General features: G+C 45.8%; 1 protein-coding gene across 5 annotated transcripts in view; it reads left to right on the top strand.

The window, feature by feature from the left end:
• Positions 1–25,045, top strand: part of MEIOB (meiosis specific with OB-fold) — an 83,383-nt gene that overhangs the window by 36,502 nt on the left and 21,836 nt on the right. For 4 of the 5 annotated variants that reach the window (XM_089682107.1, XM_089682106.1, XM_089682105.1 and 1 more), the window contains 4 exons: positions 7,251–7,333; positions 15,162–15,219; positions 17,916–18,047; positions 23,126–23,198. In XM_089682107.1, coding sequence (XP_089538233.1) covers positions 7,265–7,333; positions 15,162–15,219; positions 17,916–18,047; positions 23,126–23,198 — 332 coding nt within the window. In that variant the 5' untranslated portion in view covers positions 7,251–7,264. The remainder of the gene's footprint in view (positions 1–7,250; positions 7,334–15,161; positions 15,220–17,915; positions 18,048–23,125; positions 23,199–25,045) is intronic. The other variant, XM_089682110.1, reaches the window with a different exon arrangement.

Below are 25,045 nucleotides of genomic sequence, written 5' to 3'. Positions count from 1 at the left end.
ATTGGAAAGTGCAGTGAGCTGCTGTTTTTCCTCCCCCAGCTCTCTGAGCCCCTAATGCAGCTGAGAACAGAGGGTACACGTACTCACTTATAAAAAGGGGAAAAGGGTATCTATAAGATTTTTATATGCATACACAAATATTTTGCCTAATTCAAGCACTTTCTGTCCACCCTATGTCAGTTTTTAGTGGCAGCACCGGCCCTGGTCACATGGCAGGATCGCCAAGTGTTATTTTCCTGAAAACTGCAGCTATGTAAATATTGAAGAGGACTGTGGAAATGACCTTACCATGTTAGGCCTGGTTCACACCTATGCCGTTTGCACACATGTTTTTCATGCCTTTTTTAATGCATTTTGCATTTGTTATACTTTTATTAGGACAATTTGTTGTTGGGCAGATTAAAAACTGCAAAACGCATCAAAAACACATCAAAAACCCCCCACTACATTCTTTTCTGCAGCGTCTCCATTGAAGTCTATTGAACCAAAAATGCACCATTTTGCATTTCAAGAAAAGTCCCTGACTCTTTACAAAACCACAGCAGCTGGAAAAAGCATAGATGTGAATGCATCCCATAGGAAACCATGTTAAATGGACTGTAGTGTGTTTCTGCAAAAAGCACCAAAAAAAAACGCATTGGTGTAAGCCAGGCGTTAAAGCTGATGTGTGGATTTAGGCCTCATTTACACTTGCAGTTGAGGGATGCTAAAACACCACAGCTGCATTTTTAGCACCCCTCATCCACTCCCCCTTTTGCTGCTGAGGTAGCAGCTGGGGATTAAAGCCGGCCATACATTATACAATTGTCTTGTTTCTTGATTAATCTCCTTAAGCGCCAGTTCACACGACATGCGTTTCAGTTGCTTTTTTTCTGCATTCAAAACGCACAGAAATTAGGTGATATGGTGGTCAATGTCATCGTTCACATCAGTGCTTGCAGTTGCAGTGTGTTCTGGTTGCAGAAAAAAAAAAAGAACAGGCTGCATTTTTCCTGCACAGAACTGTACTGGAACGCACCAAAAACGCACTAGAACGCGCATGTCCCTATTTAAATTGAAGAAAATGAGTGGAAAAAATTAAACCAGAATGCATCAAAAATGCACCAGAACGCACCAAAACACATTTGGAATGCATCTTATCTGCGTTTCTAAGATGTCGCATGACAATTGTTGAAGGTGGGGGGCCCTGAGGTAAGTGTGATGTAGTCAGGTCACTTGAAGGTGGGGGCCCTGAGGTAAGTGTGGAATAGTCAGGTCGCATGACACTTAAAGGTGAGGGGCCCTGAGGTAAGTGTGGAATAGTCAGGTCGCATGACACTTGTTGAAGGTGGGGGGCCCTGAGGTAAGTGTGGAATAGTCAGATCGCATGACACTTGAAGGTGAGGGGCCCTGAGGTAAGTGTGGGGTAGTCGGGTCACATGACACTTGTTGAAGGTGGGGGGCCCTGAGGTAAGTGTGGGGTAGTCGGGTCACATGACACTTGTTGAAGGTGGGGGCCCTGAGGTAAGTGTGAGATAGTCAGGTCGCATGACACTTGTTGAAGGTGGGGGCCCTGAGGTAAGTGTGGAATAGTCAGGTCGCCTGACACTTGTTGAAGGTGGGGGGCCTGAGGTGAGTGTAGGATAGTCTGGTCGCATGACACTTGTTGAAAGTGGGGGGCCCTGAGGTAAGTGTGGGGTAGTCAGGTCACATGACACTTCCTGGGGGGGGGGGGGGCTGAGGAAGGATGGATTATTCAGGTCACTAAATAATAAATCATGACTCTACCTGAAGAAGCGGGAAAACCTGGAAGGGGACATCTTGAGGAGATTCCTGTCACACAGTTGAAGTGTGGGGGCCCTGAGGTAAGTGTGGAATAGCCAGGTTGCATGACACTTGTTGAAGGTGGGGGGCCCTGAGGTAAGTGTGGGGTAGTCAGGTCGCATGACACTTGTTGAAGGTGGGGGGCCCTGAGGTAAGTGTGAGATAGTCGGGTCGCATGACACTTGTTGAAGGTGGGGGGCCCTGAGGTAAGTGTAGGATAGTCGGGTCGCATTACACTTGTTGAAGGTGGGGGGCCCTGAGGTAAGTGTGGGGTAGTCAGGTCGCATTACACTTGTTGAAGGTGGGGGCCCTGAGGTAAGTGTGGAATAGTCAGGTCGCATTACACTTGCTGAAGGTGGGGGGCCCTGAGGTAAGTATAGGATAGTCGGGTCGCATTACACTTGTTGAAGGTGGGGGGCCCTGAGGTAAGTGTAGGATAGTCGGGTCGCATTACACTTGTTGAAGGTGGGGGGCCCTGAGGTAAGTGTGGGGTAGTCAGGTCGCATTACACTTGTTGAAGGTGGGGGCCCTGAGGTAAGTGTGGAATAGTCAGGTCGCATTACACTTGTTGAAGGTGGGGGGCCCTGAGGTAAGTGTGGGATAGTCAGGTCGCATTACACTTGCTGAAGGTGGGGGGCCCTGAGGTAAGTGTGGGGTAGTCGGGTCGCATTACACTTGTTGAAGGTGGGGGGCCCTGAGGTAAGTGTGGGGTAGTCAGGTCACATGACACTTCCTGAGGGGGGGCTGAGAAAGGCTGCATTATTCAGGTCACTAAATAATAAATCATGACTCTACCTGCAGAGGCGGGAAAACCTGGAAGGGAGACATCTTGAGGAGATTCCTGAGGAGATTCCTGTCAGACAGGGAGGGGGTGGAGCCAGGACACATTTCCTGTCAGGAGACATTTGTGAGGAAGAGGTGGAGTATGTGTGCTGGGTTATGTTATTTGGTTATGTGCCCCTGCTGGTGAGGAGTTTTAGTGACTGAGGGAGTATGCTGGGCCTTGTAGTTCCTGAGAGGCCCCCGCTATGAAGTGACAGAACAGTCAGGCTGAGGCTGGATTATTCCTAGACCTGATGTAGATGGCGGCGTTCACACAGTCTATACATCCACAATAAGGCCCGGGGGATTCCTATCTTCTATTGTAGATTTGTGTGATTTTTTTTCTCTTCTGATTTTATAATGTAACCAGCTGTGCAAAGATGAAGGAATTGTCAGGCCTCAGTGTCTGAAGGGTTTTGTTTGCATCAGATGAGCTCTGTATTCCCATACAAGTCTATGTAAATGTCAAATCTGCTGAAAGTGTTACTAAACCCGGGCCCCTGCATTCACTCTATAAACCCGGGCCCCTGCATTCACTCTATAAACCCGGGCCCCTGCATTCACTATATAAACCCGGGCCCCTGCATTCACTATATAAACCCGGGCCCCTACATTCACTATATAAACCCGGGACCCTGCATTCACTATATAAACCCAGGCCCCTGCATTCACTATATAAACCCAGGACCCTGCATTCACTATATAAACCCAGGCCCCTACATTCACTATATAAACCCGGGACCCTGCATTCACTATATAAACCCGGGCCCCTACATTCACTATATAAACCCGGGACCCTGCATTCACTATATAAACCCAGGCCCCTGCATTCACTATATAAACCCAGGACCCTGCATTCACTATATAAACTCGGGCCCCTGCATTCACTATATAAACCCGGGCCCCTGCATTCACTATATAAACCTGGGCCCTTGCATTCACTATATAAACCCAGGCCCCTGCATTCACTATATAAACCCGGGCCCCTGCATTCACTATATAAACCCGGGCCCCTGCATTCACTATATAAACCCGGGATCCTGCATTCACTATATAAACCCGGGACCCTGCATTCACTATATAAACCCGGGACCCTGCATTCACTATATAAACCCGGGCCCCTGCATTCACTATATAAACCCGGGACCCTGCATTCACTATATAAACCCGGGCCCCGGCATTCACTATATAAACCCGGGACCCTGCATTCACTATATAAACCCGGGCCCCTGCATTCACTATATAAACCCAGGACCCCGTATCTACTATGTAAACCCAGTTCTGGGGGGGTTTTCCAGCCAAAAAACACTGTTTACTGGCTGTAGAAAAAAATGCCAAAAGCCAAAAACAGTCGCTGTAAAAATGTCCGGTGTGCATGAGGACTAAGGCTCCATGTACACTGGATGTTTGGAAAACTCTTCTGAATGATGGAAACTGACTGCTGGAAAACGTAGGTTAAAAAAACGTCTGTGTAGCGGTGTTTGCATTCCGCATTTATGCGTGTTTGCGTTTAGAAGTGTTTTTTAAAAGATAACCTCAGGAGACCTTCCCAAATGCCCAGAATGCACTGAGAAACAGTAAATGATTACCTATTTCAGACATTTTGAGAGAAATAGAGAGAGCAGAAGCAGAGAGAGCAGTATGTGTGGAGATGACCTGTCTTTTCTGGTTGTATTCACTATGGATCCCATCATGAGCATAATGCGGCACGTTCTAACATTTTTTCCTTCACGCAAAACCTGGAACTGACTGCGCTGGTGTACCGGGTCCATTTGAATACATGGAAAACGTGTTGCATGCATTTCTGATGATGAAAAGTGGCTCTGGACAGCATCTGGATAAGGAACAGTTAACCTCCTTAGCGGTATTCCCGAGTGTAGCTCGGGGTAACATTTCAGTACCAAGAGCGGTAACCCCGAGCTACACTCGGGAATACCATGTGGCGTTGCTCCTGCATTTGTTCTTCACTTACCTTACCCTGCGCTCCCACGATGTGTCCCCTGCAGTGTCCCCGGTCATCTCCTCCGGCCGATGCCGGCATCCGGCTTCTGTGTCCTGTCCCTGTGACGTCGGGACGTACGGGCGCCGCCGGCAGCGGCGGCGGGAAATTTTAAAAAATGTCATTTTTTTTTTTTTTCATTTTACATAGTAAAACATTGCTGTCTCAACCAATTTCACATACATATTGTCCCGAGTGCTTTGTCGGGCGCCCTGCCTGCATTTTGTCTGTTCTTTCTGCCTGGAAACTGAGAAATGTCCATGGCATCCAAAAAGTGTCCCTTTAGGTCAAAAGCGGTTTAGATCAGCTAGAGAACAGCGATAGTAAATCAGAACCACTTGCAGAATTGAGTGATAATGATTCGTGGGGGAAATTCGTCATCAGACACTGAAAACGATTTTGCGACTGAGCTCAGCAATGTGCGAACTTGGCGCTATATTTCAAATTTCAGTGTTTTTGGTTTGATTATATTATTGAATTAAATTTTTTACTATTTTTATATTATTTTTATGATTATTTATTAAATTATAATTTATGATTTTGTGTTTCAAATTTTATCATACCCGGGATGTTCACTAGACTCTTGTTCGGACAGATTTCAGTGAGTTTTTCCTAAAAATTACAGGCCTACAATTAAAAAAATACATATTTCCATGCAAAAAAATGGTACCGCTTTCAGCCCCAAAAATCTGAAATAATCATACCGCCAGGGAGGTTAAAAAACGCTTCTAAACGCAAAGGCTTATAAACACGGTTAGCCACGTTTACAAGCATTTGACATTTGAAACGCTGATAAAATCTACTCCTGAACGCAAGTTTGGTGTGTTCAAAAAAATGACTGTAAACTCAACTGCCTGTAAACGATGATGTGTACATGGACACAGAGGAAACATTAGGGAGAGTTCAGGGGCTGCTGAAAAAAATGCAGAAAAGCTCCTAAACGTCAGTTTATCAGCTGCAGTGTACATTATTATTATTATACAGGATTTATATCGCGCCAACAGTTTTCTCAGCACTTTACAATATAAAAGGGAGACAATACAGCAACAATACAGTTCAATACAAGAGGGAAAGGAGGGCCCTGATCCTCAGAGCTTACAATCTAAGAGGACATGAGCCCTAAGTGCAAACATCTTATTTTCTTTATCATCCATTGAAGGAGGCAGGACTGTAAATCAGCCTATGACAACTGGGCAATACGGCCGCCATGCAGGAGGCAGGATTGTAGATCAGTCTATGACAACTGGGCAATACGGCCGCCATGCAGGAGGCAGGATTGTAGATCAGTCTATGACAACTGGGCAATACGGCCGCCATGCAGGAGGCAGGATTGTAGATCAGCCTATGACAACTGGGCAATACGGCCGCCATGCAGGAGGCAGGATTGTAGATCAGTCTATGACAACTGGGCAATACGGCCGCCATGCAGGAGGCAGGATTGTAGATCAGCCTATGACAACTGGGCAAAACCGGCCGCCATGCAGGAAGTAGGATTGTAGATCAGCCTATGACAACTGGGCAATACGGCCGCCATGCAGGAAGTAGGATTGTAGATCAGTCTATGACATCTGGACATCTGCAGTAAAAGCTTCTTTCTGGCACCTCGACCAAACAGCTCATTTTTGTTCAAGTATCACCGTATTGTGCTTCTTAAAAACAACCACACCATCTTTTTCCACAGCAGCCTGTATTTCTTTTGAGGTTGCCTGTGGGTCTTTCATTGAATCCCGGACAATTCTTCTGGCAGTTATGGCTGCAATCTTTCTTGGTCTACCTGACCTTGGCTTGGTATCAAGAGATCCCCGAACTTTCCACTTCTTAATAGGTGATGTAACAGTACTGATTGGCATATTCAAGGCTTTGGACATCTTTTTATGTCCTTTTCCATCTTTATAAAGGTCCATTACCTTGTTACGCAGGACTTTTGACAGTTCTGTTCTGATCCCCATGGTTCAGTATCTAGCCTAGTCAGTGCTTCCATGTAAGAGCCAACAAACTCATTGACTATTTATACACTGACACTACTTGGAATTTAAAAAGCCACAGATGTGGGACATTAACCTCTAATTGGCATTGTAACCCGTGTGTGTCCCCTTGTGTGTCTGTACCAAGGCCAAACATTCCAGGGGGCGGAGACTTCTGATCCGGGGTGCGGAGACTTCTGATCCAGGCCATTTGGGGTGATTTCTGTTATCATTATGATTTAAAAAGCAGCCAAACAACTATGTGATAATAAATGGCTTCCTATGATCATCATCCTTCAATAAAAGAGCATTTGTTTGGCATGATCAGTCATATTTTCAATATCAATGCCAACATTTCACAATTTCTGTCAGGGGATGTAAACTTTTGAGCACAACTGTATACTTTGGAAAGGCATGCAAATTGAGAGGCATGGTTTTATCATCAAACAGATCTGGTGAGAATGAGCCCTATTTTAGTTTCTAACGTGAGGAATGCATTGTCTGACATACTAAACACCTACAAATCTTACCATAAAAACATGCCATGCAGGCTTGTAAAAAGTAACAATGTTATAAAATGTGATATAATGGCCATAAGTGAATGTCCTATAGTATCCTTAGAATGTATATTGAATGTATAGATTTTTTACCCTCTCTATCAGATCGTGTTGGGAGGATGGCGTCGCGCACCTTCCGGCAAGCATTTGTCAACATTTCCGACCTGCACCCTAATCTCTCTCGCCCAGTAAGTATCAGTGACTTTGTTATCGCCCTCCGGTTCAGCCGCGTCCCATCCGCCTCAGCCTGTATCACAAACGACCTCATTGTCACATTGTCACCGCGTTTCCCTGCGGCAATACCAGTGTTTCTGTAACTACAATACTCTGATTGTTGATGATCTTTATTTACATGGCAGGGGATGAAAACTGATGCTGAGGGTGCTGTCCAGGGATGTGTCATGGTACCCGGCCCAACACTTACGCGCTAGCCAAACCTTTGTTGAAGCGTATGAGAGACCCCTTTGTATCTGCTTGATTGCACGCTGAATAGATAATTGCTGGGACTCAGCGGAGTAAAAATCATAATATAGCAAAGGACGTCTGGTATTTTCCACTCTGGATGGCAACATTTGAGCTGTCCTAGCTGTCCCAAGCAATTTGCCTCAACAGTTGTGCGTTACGGCCCCAATAAATCCCCCCTTGGCTGGTTTCATTTTTATTCTTTGACTGGTAAAGGTTAAAGGAGGTGGAAATAAGCTGAACCCTGCTGTGTATGTCTGCTACAAAATGGCATATCGTAAACAAAGCCTTTATTTCCCGCCATTGTTTAGACATGTTTGTTAACTTGTATTCAACATTTTGGTGCCAGAATTTATTACATTGATATGCCAGTTTGTAAAGCTTTTTTTTTTTGTAAATTACAAACATGGAGCCACATGTACAACGTCGGTGTGCACATCTCTGGTAAGACATTTTAGATCATCAGCTACAGCAGATGTAACTGAGACCTATAGTGGTAATAAACCCAAAACCAAAAGTCGAATATATTGCAACTTACCTATCGTTAGATTTGGTGGCTGCATTAGTTTTATTTTCTCAGGCTTTTTCTCCTCTGTTTTCACCTGGTGATCTGGCCAGTATAACACCCCCTGTATTAGAGTGCCCCCACTCTGGATGGAGGAGCACAGAGGGCACCTTTGAAAAGCAGCATTGTCAGACTGGGGGGAGGCGAGTGTTAGATGTACTAGCAGATTTAAATGCACTAACAAATTGAAGCCAAACTCCGGCTAATACTTTATAAGCTGTTACAGTAGTTTTTTTTCCTTTTTGTGATAAAGGTTTTACATAAATAAGTAAAAGCTGTTCATTGTGAGCGCCCCTGACAGTGTTAATGCCTTATTTGATCTCTGTAACTGATACATTGTGCTAGAATGCTTGTTTTTTTTAAGAAAAGAAAAACAGATTTACTGGCTGGATCACTAGATGAAAATAGAATAAAGCCTAAAAAAGAAAATAAATGCAACCATCACATGTAAGAAATGTTAGCTGCAAAATAACAAATGTTTGATTTTGGTTTTAATACTCCTTTAACCTCTTGCCGACCGCGCATAGCCGAATGACGGCTTCACCGCGGCCGGCCAGTTCTGAGTGGACGTCATATGACGTCCTCCCAGAACGCGCTCTCCTGCGCGCCCCAGGGGGCGCGCACCCGGCGATCTCCGTGATCGCTGTGTCCTACGGACACAGCTGATCACGTGATGTGGTGAAAGGCCGATCCCACCGGCCTTTTACCACGTGATCAGCGGTGTCCAATGACACGCTGATCACAGGGAAATGCAAGTGCCGGTTCTCGGCTGCACTTTCCTCACGCTGTCAGATCGTGAGGAAAGTACTGCCGAGAACCGGCAGTTGTCAGAGCGGGGATCGGCACCGATCATCAGGGCACTGATGATCAGTGCCCTGATGATCGGTGCCCAGCAGTGACACCCGCAAGTTCCGCCCAGCAGTGCGCCTACTAGCCCCGCCCACCTGTGCCCAGCAATGCCCCCACCTGTGCCCAGCAGTGCACCCACCTGTGCCACTCTGCAGTGCCACCTACCTGTGCCCAGAAGTGCCACCTACATGTGCCCAGTAGTGCCACCCACCTGTGCCCACCCACCTGTGCCCACCCACCAGTGCCGCCCACCAGTGCCGCCCACCAGTGCAGCCCAGCAGTGCTGCCAGTCAGTGCCACCAGTCAGTGCCCAGGGGTTGTGCCAGTCAGTGCCGCCAGTCAGTGCCCAGAAGTGATGCCAGTCAGTGCCGTCTATCAGTACCCATCATCAGTGTCACCTATCAGTGCCGCCTATCAGTGCTGCATATCAGTGCCGCCTATCCGTGACCCCTAATTAGTGCTGTCTATCAGTGCCGCCTATCCGTGCCACCTCATTAGTACTGCCTATCAGTGCCCTTTAGTGCTGCCTATCAGTGCCCATCAGTGCCGCCTCATCAACGCAAATCAGTGAAGGAGAAAAAATACCTGTTTGAAAAATTTTATAAAAGAAACAAACTTTTTTTTTTTTTTTCAAATTTTTTGCACATCTTTTAATTTATAGCGCAAAAAGTAAAGAGCCCAGTGGCGATTAAATACCACCAAAAGAAAGCTCTATTTGTGAGAAAAAAATGATCAAAATTTCATATGGGTACAATGTTGCATGACCGCGCAATTGTCAATCAAAGTGCAGCAGCGCTGAAAGCTGCAAATTGGCCTGGTAAGGAAGGGGGTATAAGTGCCTGGTAGGCAAGTGGTTAATAATATTTATAATATATTTCCATGTTGTATAGCATTGGGTTGTGCAGCTGCAGCGTACAAGTGAAAAATGATTGAATGCGTTATGTGTGGTGTACCTCACTCAAGTCATTGTGTTAAGTATTGTGTGAGAGAGGGCCGTCTTTAATATTGATTGGACCCTGAGCAAACATTTTCCTGCCCCCCCACCTCACATGCAATTTTGCTCTCCATCTGACCTGAGACATATGATAAATAGCAGCTAGAACCATTGGTTTATGGGGCTGGGGGAGGGGGTAGAGTGTGATCATTGGCAACGGTAGTGGTGGCGGAGGTAAATGGGATGAGTGGCAGTGCTGGGGGGGGAAGGGGTGAGATCAGTGACAGTGCTGGGGGGGTTGATGGAATCAGTGGTAGCGCTGGGGGCAATGGCATCAGTGGCAGTGCTTGGGAAGGTGGGGGGATGAAAGGCAGTGCTGGTGGGTGATGGGATGAGTGGCAGTGCTGGTTGGGGGATGGGATCAGTGGCAGTGCTTGGGGAAGATGGGATCAGTGGCAGTGCTTGGGGGAGATGGGATCAGCGACACTCACTTGCTGTTATGTGCCAGTTAGTGATCACTCAGTTCCCCCTGCCTTTATTGGAGGGGGGGGGGGAGGAGAATGAGAGAGAGGGGGGGGTGATGGAAAGAGAGAGGGGTGAGAAGGGAGATTGAGAGAAAGGGGGTGAGAGTGGGAGTAAGGGACAGAAGGGGGTGAGAGAGGGACGGGAGGTAAAAGAGGGGGAGGATAAGAGAGGGGGGGTGAGAGAGGTGGTAAGAGAGAGCAGGGGGGGAGAGAGAGAGGTGAGAGAGATGGTAAAAGAGAGCAGGGGGTGAGGAGGGAGGGGGGTGAGAAAGAGAGGGAGGGGGTCAGAGAGACAGAAGGGGATGAAAGAGAGAGAGAGGGGGGTGAGGGGAGGAGAGAAATAGAGGGGGGGGAGGGTTGAGAGAGAGGAGGGGAGGAGGAGAGAGCGAGGCAGGAGTGAGAGAAACGGTGGTGAGAGAGAGGAGGGGGTGAGCGAGAGGGGTGAGAGAGGGCATTTGAGAGAGGTGCGGAGTGGGGAGAGAGAGGGGGTGGAGTAGGTGAGGGGGGAGAGATGGGTGTGGGGAGAGAGAGGGGGGGTGAGGTGAGAGAGGTGGGGGGGAGAGATGTGTGTGGGGAGAGAGAGGGGGGGGTGAGGTGAGAGAGGTGGGGGGGAGAGATGTGTGTGGGGAGAGAGAGGGGGGGATGAGGTGGGGGAGAGAGATGGGTGTGGGGAGAGAGAGGGGGGGATGAGGTGAGAAAGGTGGGGGGGAGAGATGGGTGTGGGAGAGAGAGGGGGGGTGAGGTGAGGGGGGGAGATGGGTGTGGGAGAGAGAGGGGGGGGGGTGGGTGTGGGAGAGAGAGGGGGAGGATGAGAGGGAGACCCCCTAGCCCTGTCTGCAGTTCCTCCTGTGCCTCCCTGTCCCAGCCCCCTCCTGCGGGTAGGTATATGTAGTACCTGGTACCTGACATGACCGCAGTGGGCAGGCTCCCTTCTCTCATTCTGGAACGATGTGCTCCTTACTTTGATCTGCAGTCCCTGGTTGTCTGCGCTCCCGCCTGTCCTTGTCTTCCGGGCCCCTGGTCAGCCTGTCCTCCGGGCCCCTGGTCAGCCTGTCCTCCGGGCCCCTGGTCAGCCTGTCTTCCGGGCTCCTGGTCAGCCTGACCGTTACAGTCGTTGTTGAAGGCGGGAGGTTGGAGGAGTGGATGGTCTGCCAGGCACCGCCGTCGGGAATGCTGCGCCCGTTGCTGTCAATGGAGGTCTTCACGCTCACGGGCTCTCAATCTTAGCGGCCCTCGAGGCTCGCCTTCCTCCTGTTCCTCCAAGACAAGGGGCAGCTGCTTTGGGCCCCACAACAATGACTGGGCCCGGGGCTGCTGCCCCTCTTGCCCGGCGTTAAAGACGGCCCTGTGAGATGCCATGAACACAAGAAGCTTTGGCGGACTGACTATGCATCGCATCAGCACCAGCACTGGAAGGGGCCCTCACTGCAGATCACGCGGTCTCATTGGGTCCTAAAAGTAACTGAAAAATATGTATTATCTGTTTTCCTGATATAGAAAATAAAAGTCACATGACTCTTCCTTAACACATTTCATGGCTGCTGGTTTGCTGGCGGGGATAGAGGAAGTCGAAGTCCCCTATCCTTGTGAGCAATCCACCAGTGGTGAAACGTCAAGGATGGTGGTTTCTGGTGGAGACATCAATGCATTTTTTTTTTTACAAATACAGAAAGAGCAAAGTTTTGGAGTGCAGCTTATATTTGTTATCATTTGATTGGGAGAGGTGATAGGCTGTGGCAGCCATCACCTGGGTCATCGAAGTGGGATGAAAGGAGCAAGTCTGGAGTGGAGCCATGGTTTTGGGTGTGTGTTACTCCTTGACACTATGCATGGCATTAATATACCAGCCTTAGGGTGTGCTGCGTTAAAGCAGACCTTCCATGGCAAACAGAAGTTCTACTTGTTGGCTAGCCCCCTACCCCTCCAAAACAAACAATGCCCCCCCCCCTCCCCTAAACAAATTACCACAGTCCAGCTACCGGCACTTTCAGGAGGCACAGGTGACGTCATTGTACCTCCTGACAGAATTGGGAGCTGCAAATTCCATGGGAATGTGCTCCAGTCCATTGCAAGGATGCATTTTCATGGTATTTCAATCTCCCAGATCTGCTTGGAGAAAGTGATATCACCTGTGCCTTCCAGACGTTTGGAGGACAGGGTTTTTGTTTGGGGGGGACTTGTTTACAAATGGCTCTTTAACTGCTTCCCATCCACCCTATAGCAGAAATACTGCTAGAAGGTGGCACAGTGCAGAACATCACATATATACACGATTTTGCATTTCCAGGTAGGGGGCGCACGCTCGCCCTACCCACACCACCATTCACGGCCGCGGCTGTCAATCACTGGGTCCCGGATTTCTCGCCGGCACCTGCTGATTTCTGAGGATTTCTGATGGGGAGGAGAACTGATTTGTTTACTAACAGTTCTCCTCCCTGTCAGCTCCTGCACACTGCTTTGGATGGACTCATGTTAACCCTGTCCTGTCCAATGCCATTAGTACAGTGTCAGTGCTTTTTATTAGTACTGATCACTGTGTTGGTGTCACTGGGGATGTCAGTGACACCAGGTCAGTTCCTCCCAGTGTCAATGTCCACCGCAGTCCTGCTATAAGTCGCTGATAGCCGCCATTTCTAGTAAAAATTGAAAAAAAAAATCCCAGTATATATACCGCCATTTGGAAATGCTATGACTTTCACATAAACCAATTAATTTACACGTATTGGGATTTTTTGTAGCAAAGACATGGAGCAGAATACATTTTGGCCTACATTTATGACAAAATTAGATTTTTTTACATTTTTTACTGGACATATTTGATAGCAAAAAGTCAAAAATATATTTTTGTTTTTTTTTCAAAATTGTTGGTCTTTATTTTTTTATAGCGCAAAAAATAAAAACCGCACAGGCAATCAAATACCACCAAAAGAAAGCTCAGTTCATGGGGAAAAAAGGTGCAGCGTTGCATGACCGTGCAATAGTCAGTTAAAGTAATGCAGCGCCATAACGCAAAAAATGGCCTGGTCAGGAAAAGGGGGTAAATCTTCAGGAGGGGCAAGTGGTTATCCACTCCGGGGGGGGGGGGGGCATTCTGACACTGGGTGAACTGACTTGGTGTCACTGACATCCCCAGTGACACCAATACAGTGATCAGTGCTAATAAAAATCGCTGACACTGTATTAATGGCACTGGGCAGGAAGGGGATAACATGTGGGGCAATCAAAGGGTTAACTGTGTGCTGTTTTACATAGTGTGCTATGTGAGTGTTTCACTGTAAGCACACTGCTTTGTATGGCTCTGCTATGCACAGCCATGCAAAGCAGTGTGCAGGAGCTGACAGGGTAGAGAATTGTATTTGTTCTCCATCCCTGTCGGAGATGTTCAGCAATCACCGGGTGTCGGCCGTTGATTACTCGCCGGCGCTCAGTGATTGCCGTGCGTTCTCCCTGTCAGAGATGCTCGGCAATCACCGAGCGTGGGCAAGTAATCAACGGCTGGAACCTGGTGATTGACAGCCAAGGCCACGAATGGTGGCGTGCCACTCGTGTCCCTACTACTTGGGACTGCAAAATCACATATATATATATATATATATATATGTGTGATTTTGCGCACCCATGCTGCGCTGTAGCGGTACTTCTGCTATAGGGTGGATGGGCAGCAGTTAAAGCCATTTGTGTTAGGGAGGTGCAAAGGGTTGGTGCAAAAGTAGTCATTCTGTTTGTTATGGATGGTCCACTTTAAAGCGGCTCATTCATTATGAATAGACTGACCATGCACTTCAACACACAAGAAAATCAGCCACTTTATTTTCCTAATGCACAGTATAGGTATTGTGTTGTGGCGCACTACTGTGCGGGTGTGTTATATGTGACAGTGATTTGGGGTCAGTAGGACAACAGACAGAGACAGCAATAAAAAGCTGACAGCACTTCTGGCTCTTGCTATAAGAAAAACTAAAGGAAAACGTTTTGGCTAAAGTTACTCCTTAACAGCCCCAATTCACCCTGCCTGTAATAATAATCCTATATTGCTCTGTTTTCCTTGGTAGACGGGTGAGACATACAAGATCCACCCAGCTGTGCGTTAATTTAGTTATTCCTCTCTTGCCTGTATTACATGCAGTCATATATCATCAAATCAACTTTTAACAACTGCAGAGCGACAGAAAAGAACTTCAAATACCAGCGCTTCTCTTAATGAAACTTAATAATATAATGGCACTAAATACATTCATAGCAATGCTGGGGCTTTTACCAGGGGAATTGTATGCTATGGAATAATTCGGCATGTCATGTGAAAACTTCACATGCAAGTACAAATTACAAGACGGTTACAGGAAACCCAGACTCTAAAGGAAGCCATCGCCAATGAGGCTTAGTCAGTTTGTCCAATTTAATGATTAGGCCAAATGAGAAGGAAAAAAAAGAGGGTCAGTCTAGTATTACATTCGGCTAACGTCCACTTTTGTGCATTGCGGTGTATAATGGTTTCCATAAAATCCTAACAGCGCATTGTATGGATTTACTGGGTGCTGAAGAGCAAACCTTGCTGCTTAATTGCCGTTCAGAAAGAAAAAAAATGTGTACTCTTAACTAGTGGCTTTTAAGACCATGAAATCTAATTTACTAACTACATCTGTGTTTTATTTGTGTACAACATTCCATTTTTTATTTTTCAGAGCATAATGGGCATTGTAATTGGGAAAACAGATGTCAAAGGATTTCCAGACCGAAAAAGTTAAGCCGCCTTTATTATTTCTTGAGCTCTTTGAGACCTGCGTGTCAGTCAGAATTCTCTTTTCCCTTGCTTTTTCTTTATGCCGGAGGAATTAAAGCGGTGCAAATAATTAATTTTAATTCATGCGAACAAATTACTTGATTCTTTGGAGAAAATCTGTCATATTTACCTCCGCTGCCTTTGCTTTTGGCATTATTGTTGACATGAGTTACTGTAGCATTATCCTAGTTTGTAAGGAAGGGTTTTTATTTGCTAGTGAGAATTGCTGTGATGAAATAGAAAAGTATTGTATGCACTCTAGAATGACAGCTGACAGCTAATACACGCCATTCCAAAACCTAAAGTGGACCGGAACTCAAATGTTAGCTTAAAGTGGAGTTCCACTCACGCTGTCAAAAAATAAAAGTGAGCAGCTACAAATACTTTAGCTGCTGACTTTTATAAAACAGCCACTTACCTGTCGCTCGGTCCCGCTGTGTCCCCCCCGCAGCCTGTTTCACCGGTTGTCCTGTATTCTAAGAGGCCGGTGTAGCGGTAGGATGTGTCTCCCATGTAGATATGTCCCCCCTGAAGCAGCTGCGCATGTCCCGGTTTCAGGCACGATCAATCGATGATAGAACTACTGTATCTGACCATGTACCTTTTGGTGAAGTAACCCCTTCCATGCCAATTTGCTTCGGGGGGGGGGGGGGGACATATCTACATGGGAGACACATCTTGCTGCTACAATTGCCCCCCCCATGTCACTGACCCCCCCCACATATCACTACCCCAATGTCACTGTCCTCCCCACGTGTCTGTACTCCCCATGTCACTCCCCCCATGTAACTGTCCTCTCTTTGATCCATTATGCTCCCCAATAATCAGCGGTGCAGCCTAAAGGGGTTAACTGTGGCAGCTCTGTGCTACAGTTGGTGATCGGCTTCTTATGTCTGAAACTGGGACATGCGCAGTTGCTTCAGGGGGACATATCTACATGGGAGGCACATCTTGCCAATACACCGGCATCTTCAGTGTGGGCACCTGGCTGTGCAGCTTGCGGCTTCACAGCCAGGTACCCACTGTGTGAGGAATGAAGGAGAGCGGCTGTTAGGTGAGGGTGGGGTAGGCTTCCCTGAAGAGGTGGGTTTTCAGGGAGCGCCTGAAGGTGAGGAGGGAAGGTGACAGTGTGATGGATTGGGGTAGTGAGTTCCAGAGGATGGGGGAGGACCTGGAGAAGTCTTGCAGTCGTGCGTGGGAGGAGGAGACCAGGGAGCAAGATAGAAGGAGGTCCTGTGAAGAGCGAAGGGTACGGGTAGGGTGGTACCTGGGAATCAGGTTGGTGAGGTAGTTAGGGGCAGCATTGTGAATGGCTTTGTATTAATTGGTTTATGTGAAATTTATAGTGTCTACAATCTTTGGTATATATATTTGAAAACTGATCAGTCCTGATATACTGACCTCATTTCTTGAGGCCCTAAAATGCCAGCACAGTAAATTTACCCCCCAAATGACCCCTTTTTGGAAAGTGGACAGTCTGGGGTATTTATTAAGAGGCAAGGTGAGTTTTTTGAAGTTGTAATTTTTTGTCACATCTTTTTGGAAAATTAGAAAATAAATAAAACTTGTTTTTTTTCCACATTAACACAGTCACCAGTGCAGTACAGCATCATCATATGACTGGTGTGGTGGTTATCAGGAATACTAACTAGTGACAGTATGTAAAAAGTAATAATTTTTTATTCAGTTTTTCTCCTTTCTTTTTTTTTGTTAATTTTTCTTTTACATACTGTCATCAGGGTAGTTCACTGTTACCACAGTGACACTGAACTATTCTGCTGGGGGGGGGGGGGGTGATCAGAGATTTAGTTTCTTTTTTTTCTACACTGTGATTGCTTGTTACTGTAATCACCACTGTATCATCAATCACAGTGTAAAAAAGGCAGTGTTTGAACTGAATGGATTTCATTCATGGTAAATGGTTAGCACTTCTGCCTGGCAGTTTGAATCCCAGCCACGGCACCTCCTGCCTGGAGTTTGCATGTCCTCCCTGTGCCTGCGTGGGTTTCCTCTGGGTACTTTGGTTTCCTCCCACGCTCCAAAGACATGCTGGTAGGTTAATTGTCTCCTGTCTAAATCGGCCCTAGTATGTGTATGTATGAATGTGAGTTAGGGACCTTAGATTGTACACCCCTTGAGGGTTAGGGACTGATGTGAATGTACAGTATATATGTAAAGCTGTAAATTGACAGTGCTATATAAGTACCTGTAATAAATAAATTCATAACAGCTGTGCTTACCCTAGTGATGCTATCAGATGGTAAAGGGTGCAATAATTGACCCAGGTACCATGTGATAGCTGTGGGACAATCACAACATCACTATAGGAAGCACAGCCGGTACAAATGAAATTCAGTCATAACAGTTTTGTTGCTATTGTGATCATGTGATTGCATGAACTCACAGTCATTCAACGAGCCAGTGTGCATGTGCTCAGCAATGTATATTTGCTGTGCTGCTTGCCCATGGTAAAAGGGGTTAAAACAAAACATTTAAAAAAAATTCTACCAGTGTATGACCACTATAAACGTAATTAATTTTTTAAAATCATCAGAGGGGATGGTACTTACATTCAAGTGTCCTTTATGCTGCTGAAAATCTTAAAACTGATATGCCATTTGTAGCAGTAGACAACTTGTATTTGTATTTTGCTTAGATATTGGATCTGAAAGGTACACATTCAGTTTCACCATTCGAGATTCTCCGTCGGCCTTCATCAATGCCTCATCTTGGGGTAGAGAGGAGTATATTAAATCTCTTTCTGAAAGTTTCCGGGTCGGTGACTGTGGTAGGTCCATACATGACTATTACTTGTTCTCATATAACTGTTTTGTTTCAAACATGAACTAGGTCGATCAAATGTTGGGATTAACAGGTGATATTTGGTTAAAAAAATTAAAACAAATAAAAATGCAACTGCCAGTTGACCTTATTCTTGGAGCTTCTTAAAAGTGTATGTGAACTGGTTAAGAGGCTCCTAGGATAGAGTCAACTGGCAGTTGCATTTTTTTTTTAATCGTTTTTTGCAATGAACCTCCTTTTTGATCTGTTAAATATGCCATTGAAAATGTTTTGTTATATCTGCTTGATGTTTGATAAGTGCAAGAAATATCTGTTGATCCTGAAAAATCATCAAACTATCAGTTAGCATTGTTTCCAGCTATCTCTGTGGCCTTCAGAACATTTTCTCCTTTGTTCCGGAGATGAGGAGAGGGGCGGAAGGTTGCTGTAGTTTAAAACACTTCCTATCCTAGGTGTAGGCAGGTGCAGTCTACTTTCTCCACTGTAGGTGGCGCTCGGCCCCAGTGATGGTGAGAACGTCCAGTTTCTCTACGGTTTCTGGGTTAATGGAGCAGCGTTCCAGTTGGATACACTGCGGCTGTGTGACCCCTGGTGGCCATCTTAGGCCAGCAAGGTCTTTATAACTCTCTGCCCCAGGGTTTTGGCGCATTTTGCGATTGGCTAGTCTAGGGAGAGAGACCCCACTTGCTAAGAAAAGTAACTAGCAGTAGCAAAGGTTTGCAGACGAGAAGTAAAAGGCTGGGGACTTGCTGTCCTAGGAAGCCTCCCCTCTTGGGCCAGGCCACACTGCATTCTGGAACATTGTCGCCACCTCTCCTCAGCCACATCTGACTGCGTTGAATTGTGAGTTATTTCCCTAGTGGCACTCTCCTGCGAGGGTGTTTGTAACGTTGGCATTCTGTTCAATAAAGTTTCAAGTTTTATTGCAATCAGACTTAATGTGTTCACTGCCCGCACTACGTTGCACCTCCCCACACTTGGCGGGCAGTCGGCAGGATATGTCCCTTGCAGCGGGTGTGGAAGGAAAAATTGGGCTCCAGTATGGCTCCGCTAGGATCTGCCTTGGCCCTGCTACCTAAGTTTAAAGGCTTTAATATTCCCTTGGCAGAATAGAAGGAGAGGTTGGACTGGCATGTGCCTGTACTAGTGGTGGAGCTGGCTATCAACGCTTTAGAGAAGGATGCCTGCGAGGAGGAATAGGCCACTGTAGAACAGTAATAATAATACAATTAAATACATCTGTCTCTAAGGATTTTATATATGCTTTATTTTTGCTGGTTTATTTGATCCTGCCAGTTCCTCACTTCCTGTTTGAAAACTGAACATGATAAGCATTGAAGATGATCCTTGCTAGCGTGGATTTCTTGTCACCCTGTATTGAAATACAGGCAGGCTGTTCAAACACACAGCGTGCCTGTATCTTCCATGGTCAGTGTGTAGCCATCTCCTCTCCCTTGATTGACAGCGGCTTCCCCAGTCTTAGAGAAAACTCTTCCTGAAAGGTGACTTTGATAAGGTGGGAGTGACATTATGCTGTCAGGTATGTACTTGCAGAGGCATCCCTAGGGTTGGTGTCACCCAGTGCGGTAACACTTGGTGACACCCCCTCCGACGATCCCCGCAGAATGGATCGGATCTGCGGATTGAGCATAATGGATCGGACTCCGATCCATTATGCTCAGTCCGCAGATCGGATCCATCCTGCGGGGATCGTCGGCTTTCTTTACAACTTACCTTTTCTTGGAGCGGGTCCGGTGGCACCCCGTATAGGTTGCATGCCGACGATCCCCGCAGGATGCAGGAATCGCTGGCATGCAACCTATATGGGGTGACACCGGACCCGCTCCAAGAAAAGATAAGTTGTAAAGAAAGCCGACGATCCCCGCAGGAATCCATCCTGTGGGGATCGTTGGTTTGCTTTACAACTTACCTTTTCGTGGAGCGGGTCCAGTGTCACCCCATGCGGTCGGTGTCACCTGGTGCGGGCCGCACTCCCCGCACCTGCCTCGGGACACCACTGTGTACTTGCATTTAATTACCTTGGAAACGCTGATGCTCAGTGGCAAATATCACCTCCAGAAATGTTGCACATGCCCCCTGATCTGGGCACCAGTGGTCAATTTAGGTTTCGTGCTGCCCTAGGGAACACAAAAATCGGCCCCATCGAGAGACCCTGACACCGACAAACACCCCCCTCCCCCACAAACGGAGCCTGGCATTGACCAACAACACTCCATCTCCCCTCCCACCCCAGAGAGCCTTCCACTACCACCGCCCCCCATACACTGGCAACCCACCCCTGCGAGAGAGAAGACACTCACCTTCACAGCTCCGGACATCCCTGGGAACAAGGGTCAGGCTCTGCATACACCATCAAGCAGCCCACATCCTCTCTCAGATCCCACCTGGTCTCCATGCTGCATGTGTCCCTTTTTCCATCCCTTCTTTCGGGGGGTGGCGCTGCTCCCCTGAAAAATGCTGCTCCCCCCCCCGAATAATGCCACTCTAGGCAAATGCCTTTTTTTGCTTTGTGGTAAATACGCCCCTCTGCAGGTCTATGATGCACTGAGGAAGGAAAAGCAATCACATGCACCACACACCTTTCTTGGTACAAAAAGATATATAATAATTTTTTATTTTTTAATTATACAAATGGATTAAGTACATATTTATATACTTATTTTTATTTATTATATAACTTGGCTAAGCTTCACAACTATTTTAAGTAAATTCACTATAAACATGCTGTGAATAAAAATGTAAAGCGTTTATTTGTAATAATGATTGTAATAAAATGTTTTAAAGTTGACTAAAATAGCAGCAGAATTACTTCACCCCCATTACCTTTTCCTACATCTGAAGCAGCAGTTAGAATTTAGAGTGAATAGTCCTCATATAAAGCCAGGTCATAGTATGGTACAAGAATCCCTAAGAATGCAAGGATTGTGTTTACTTACCTTCTAATTAAAGTGGAACTTCAAGTAAAAACTAAAAATGTGCCGCCAGGCAGGCTTTTGATTGTGGAAGAGACACACTATAGAGTTTTTTCTGCAACAAAGGATTCTTATCTGCCTCTTCACCTTCTTATTGACAATGTCCAGTGAATTGCGCATGCACAGCTCATTGAACAATTCTGGCATGTGCGTGTGTTACATCATTTTGTGACAGCCAATCAAAATCACTAAACATTCCAAACCTGGAAGAAAACTGGACAAAGATGTCAGCACAGGTGAGAGAGCTTGCAGACTTCACATTGGTCAAATATAATTCTGCTTTTACAGCGGCATTAAACCCCAAAGCAAACATTTATTATTACAGCTTATCAATTCTTAGATGTATTAGCTACATTCGCTTTAATTTTTAAGACTTTCTTTCTTGTATTTTCATCTGGTGAACCAGCCAGTAAGGGTAGAGTAAGATTTTTGCATCTAAATCTCCTTTGCCTCTGAAGCCTGATCCACGTTAGGATTGCCCCCCCAATGCTTCCCGCCGAACACTAACCATGCAAGTCAATGGGGAAGTGCTGCAAATGCCTTGTAACCACATGCAATGTGTAGTGTTCAGTGAACTTGGCGCCTGCCAAGCAATACATGGCAGGTCAACTCTGCCAAGTTTGCCAAGGGAAGCATTGCAGCCTTGCCATGAAAACAGCCTCGTCTGCTGCCTATTGCAGCTTAAGGGGAAAGTTGATAGACAGCAAAAACGTGGCTCATCCGCACATTTTTGCTGCCCTCTAAACGCTAGTCTAAACAAGGCCTTAGTCTGTTATTTATCAAAGGAACAAGCTCTCTTCTAGATGTATCAGTTTACAGGGATGGCACAAACCATTTATCAGTGGCAGGGGTGCTTACAATGATCACCTTTTATTTATGTAAAACCTTTATCCCAGAAGATAAAAAAAAACATTTGCTGTAACTGATTATAAAGTGTGAGCTGCAGTTTGACTTACATGTGTTAGTATATCTAAATCTGCTAGTACATCTGACACTCCCCTCCCCCCAGACTGACAATGCTGCTGTCCAGAGGTGCCTCCTGTGCTCCTTCATCTGGAGTGGTGACACTCTAATACAGGAAGTGCAGGGGCGGACTGACAACTCAGGGGGCCCCCGGGCAATAGGGGATGATGGGGCCCCTGTGTCCTTGTCCAAACTCAAGCCTATGAAAAAGGTACCAGGGGCATCTCATGCGGCCCCCTACTGACCCCGGGCCTTCGGGCAGTGCCCGAGTTTTCAAATGGTAAGTCTGCCCCTGAGGAGGTGTGTTCCTGACCAGGTGAAAACAGAGGGAAAAAGCCTAAAAGTAGAAAACTAATGCAGCCACCTCTTCTAATGATAGGTAAGCTGCAATATGTTACATTTTTGGTTTTGGGTTTAATACTGCTTTAAATCTTTAATCAATACGGTATTATGTCAAAACTTGAATAGGGACCCTGACAGACTTAGTGACCTGCTGCATATCCAATGCTCTTTTTTCGGTATAAGGTTATCATTAAGGACCCAGTAAAGAAAACAAATGCTGAACTCTGGTAACTGTATGGTGCTAATACCTGCAATGATAGTATTCAGGATACAAATTTCTTGTTCACTTGCCTTAATTTCTATTTTTACATCTTTACATGCAGGCTTAGTAGTTCAGCAAAACTGACAGTTGTAGGAGTTGGGACAAACTTTTATACTGACATACTGTATGTACTTACTTCGGTCACCTTTTCTTCATATACTTCATGGAATATGTGCTGCCATGCCATTTATTTTCAATGACACCCTCCTCAAGGCACCTACAGTGTAGCACATCATGTTACAAAAAGTGGGTGATGTGTTTTTTTTTTTTAATTTTAGGGTGCGTTGGCCGCCCATTATTTTCAATGGGCTGCCGTAACACAACATGCTTACACGTGTTAACACGCTACAAAGAAGAAATGGGCCATAAACCTTTTTTTTTGTTTAACTTTGTTTAGGTGGTAATGAGGACATCTGTTACTTGTTTTCTTTGTGTGTTAATCATCTGTAGTCATCATTTTAGGGAAATGCAAAGCATTCTAAACAATGTTTTTATTTCTTTTAGTTATGATTGAAAATCCTCTTGTGCAAACAAAGGACCTGGAGAAAGAAGAAAAATTTAATCCTTCAACGCCAGGGTTAGCATAAACTTGCCATATTCCATTCTTTAAGAGGCTGCTAAGGTTTAACAGCAATCATTAGAGTGGCAGAGTTTGTCTCTTTACATGTATTTAGGATACCTGACAGCTGTACTATTTACATCATCCTGTTCTAAGCTCTCTGATTAATGCTAGCTTTTCAGAAGCAGTTCTGTCCAATCTGCTTTTGTCTGAAAGGCAGTTAGAAAACGATGTGAGTATTCTGTCTACAAGTTAAAGATGAACTCCGGACAAACAGCTAAGTACACAGATAAAATACAAATATTTGAGCTATTTTACCTGCCAAAGGATTTGCATTTCTGCACATCCAATTCTAAAATGTATACAGCTGGTGCCTCACAAAACCCTATCTAGCAGGGGACCTGACCTTTCTTTGCTGCAGTTTCACTTTCAGGTCTGCTCATCCAGCCTGTGTCAGTAAAAGGAAAAGTAAAGTACCTATGAGTGTTTCTCTTTGTCATTCTACTCTCTCCTCCTGTCAGCCTACTCTTTGCAATGCAGCACAACTGAATGATTCTTTGTGCTGCTTCTTTGTCTACTAGAACTCAGAACTCCGCTGTACAGGGGCTGCAAGAGGCTGATGCCTGGTCCAATTTTGATATATACGCTGCTTACATTAAAACATTTTTTTCACAATATATTAATGCATACAGAGTTTCATTATTGTGTGTCTATGAACGCACACAGTCTGGGTTGGGAACATGCCTGCATGAGTGCCCCCTTAGCACAGGGCTTGCTGAGGGGGCTCTCAGAAGAAATGCGGAGCAGACAGCCCTGGTTGGGTACTCTCGAAGTACCATTATACCATTGCACAGAGCAGGTAAGGATAACATCTTTTATATTTTATCTAAAAAAAATGCTTTACAATCACTTTAAAGTGATTCTAAAGGTTTTTTTTTTTAACATAACAAACACATCATACTTACCTGCTCTATGCAATGATTTTGCACAGAGCAGCCCAGATCGTCTTCTTCTTGGGTCCCTGCTCCTGTCTCCTCCCCCTTGACCAGTGCCCCCAATAGCCAGCCGCTTGCTATTGGGGCACTGGTTCATGCTCGCTTCTGAGCCCTTCTCTATGCATCCATAAGACGCACAGGACCGTGGCATGGCCACAATTCATCTATCACTGGAATAACAGGATGGGTAACAAAAGTTGTGATAGAAGCTGGGCAATTCTCTGTTGAAATACCTGATCAGATGCAAGGGTAAGTTTAACACAAAAGGACCTTTTGGATGCACAGAGACACATTGGCATGTTGGACATTCCATTTCAAAACCACGGGCATTAATAAAGAGCTGGCTCCTCTGCAACTCTAAAAACCTCCATTCTTCACACAAGATTTTGAAGTGTGTTTGTGGGAAGTTGGGCCCATTCGACCAAAAGAGCATTTGTGCTGTCAGCTATTGATGTTGGCGAAAACATTACTCACAATTAGTGTTCCAATTCATGCCAAAGGTGTTCAGTAGGGTTGAGGGTCAGGGCTCTGTGCAGGCCACTAGAGTCCCTCCAAACCAAACCTATCAAACCATGTCTGTATGGAGCTGACTTTGTGCACAAAGGGACAATGATGCTGTAACAGAAAATGGTCTTCCCCAAACTGTTGGATTAAGGTTTTCCAAAGTGTGTTTGTATTCTACAGCATTAACAATATCCTTCACTGTAAACTACTGAACTCAATAATTTGGAGGATGTCTACATACTTTTGAATATACTATATATTAATATATGATACTGATACTCAGGTGTTCCCAAACTTATGGTGATAATGTGTATGTTCTCTACAGAGAACACATGCTCACAGTCCCAATTTTAGGTCTGAGGTTCC

Source organism: Staurois parvus, unplaced genomic scaffold (genome assembly GCF_062004578.1).
Source record: "Staurois parvus isolate SC_StPar_1 unplaced genomic scaffold, SC_StPar_1.0 ptg000285l, whole genome shotgun sequence".
NCBI classification, from domain to species: domain Eukaryota; kingdom Metazoa; phylum Chordata; class Amphibia; order Anura; family Ranidae; genus Staurois; species Staurois parvus.
This window is presented reverse-complemented; position numbering and strand designations above follow the sequence as displayed.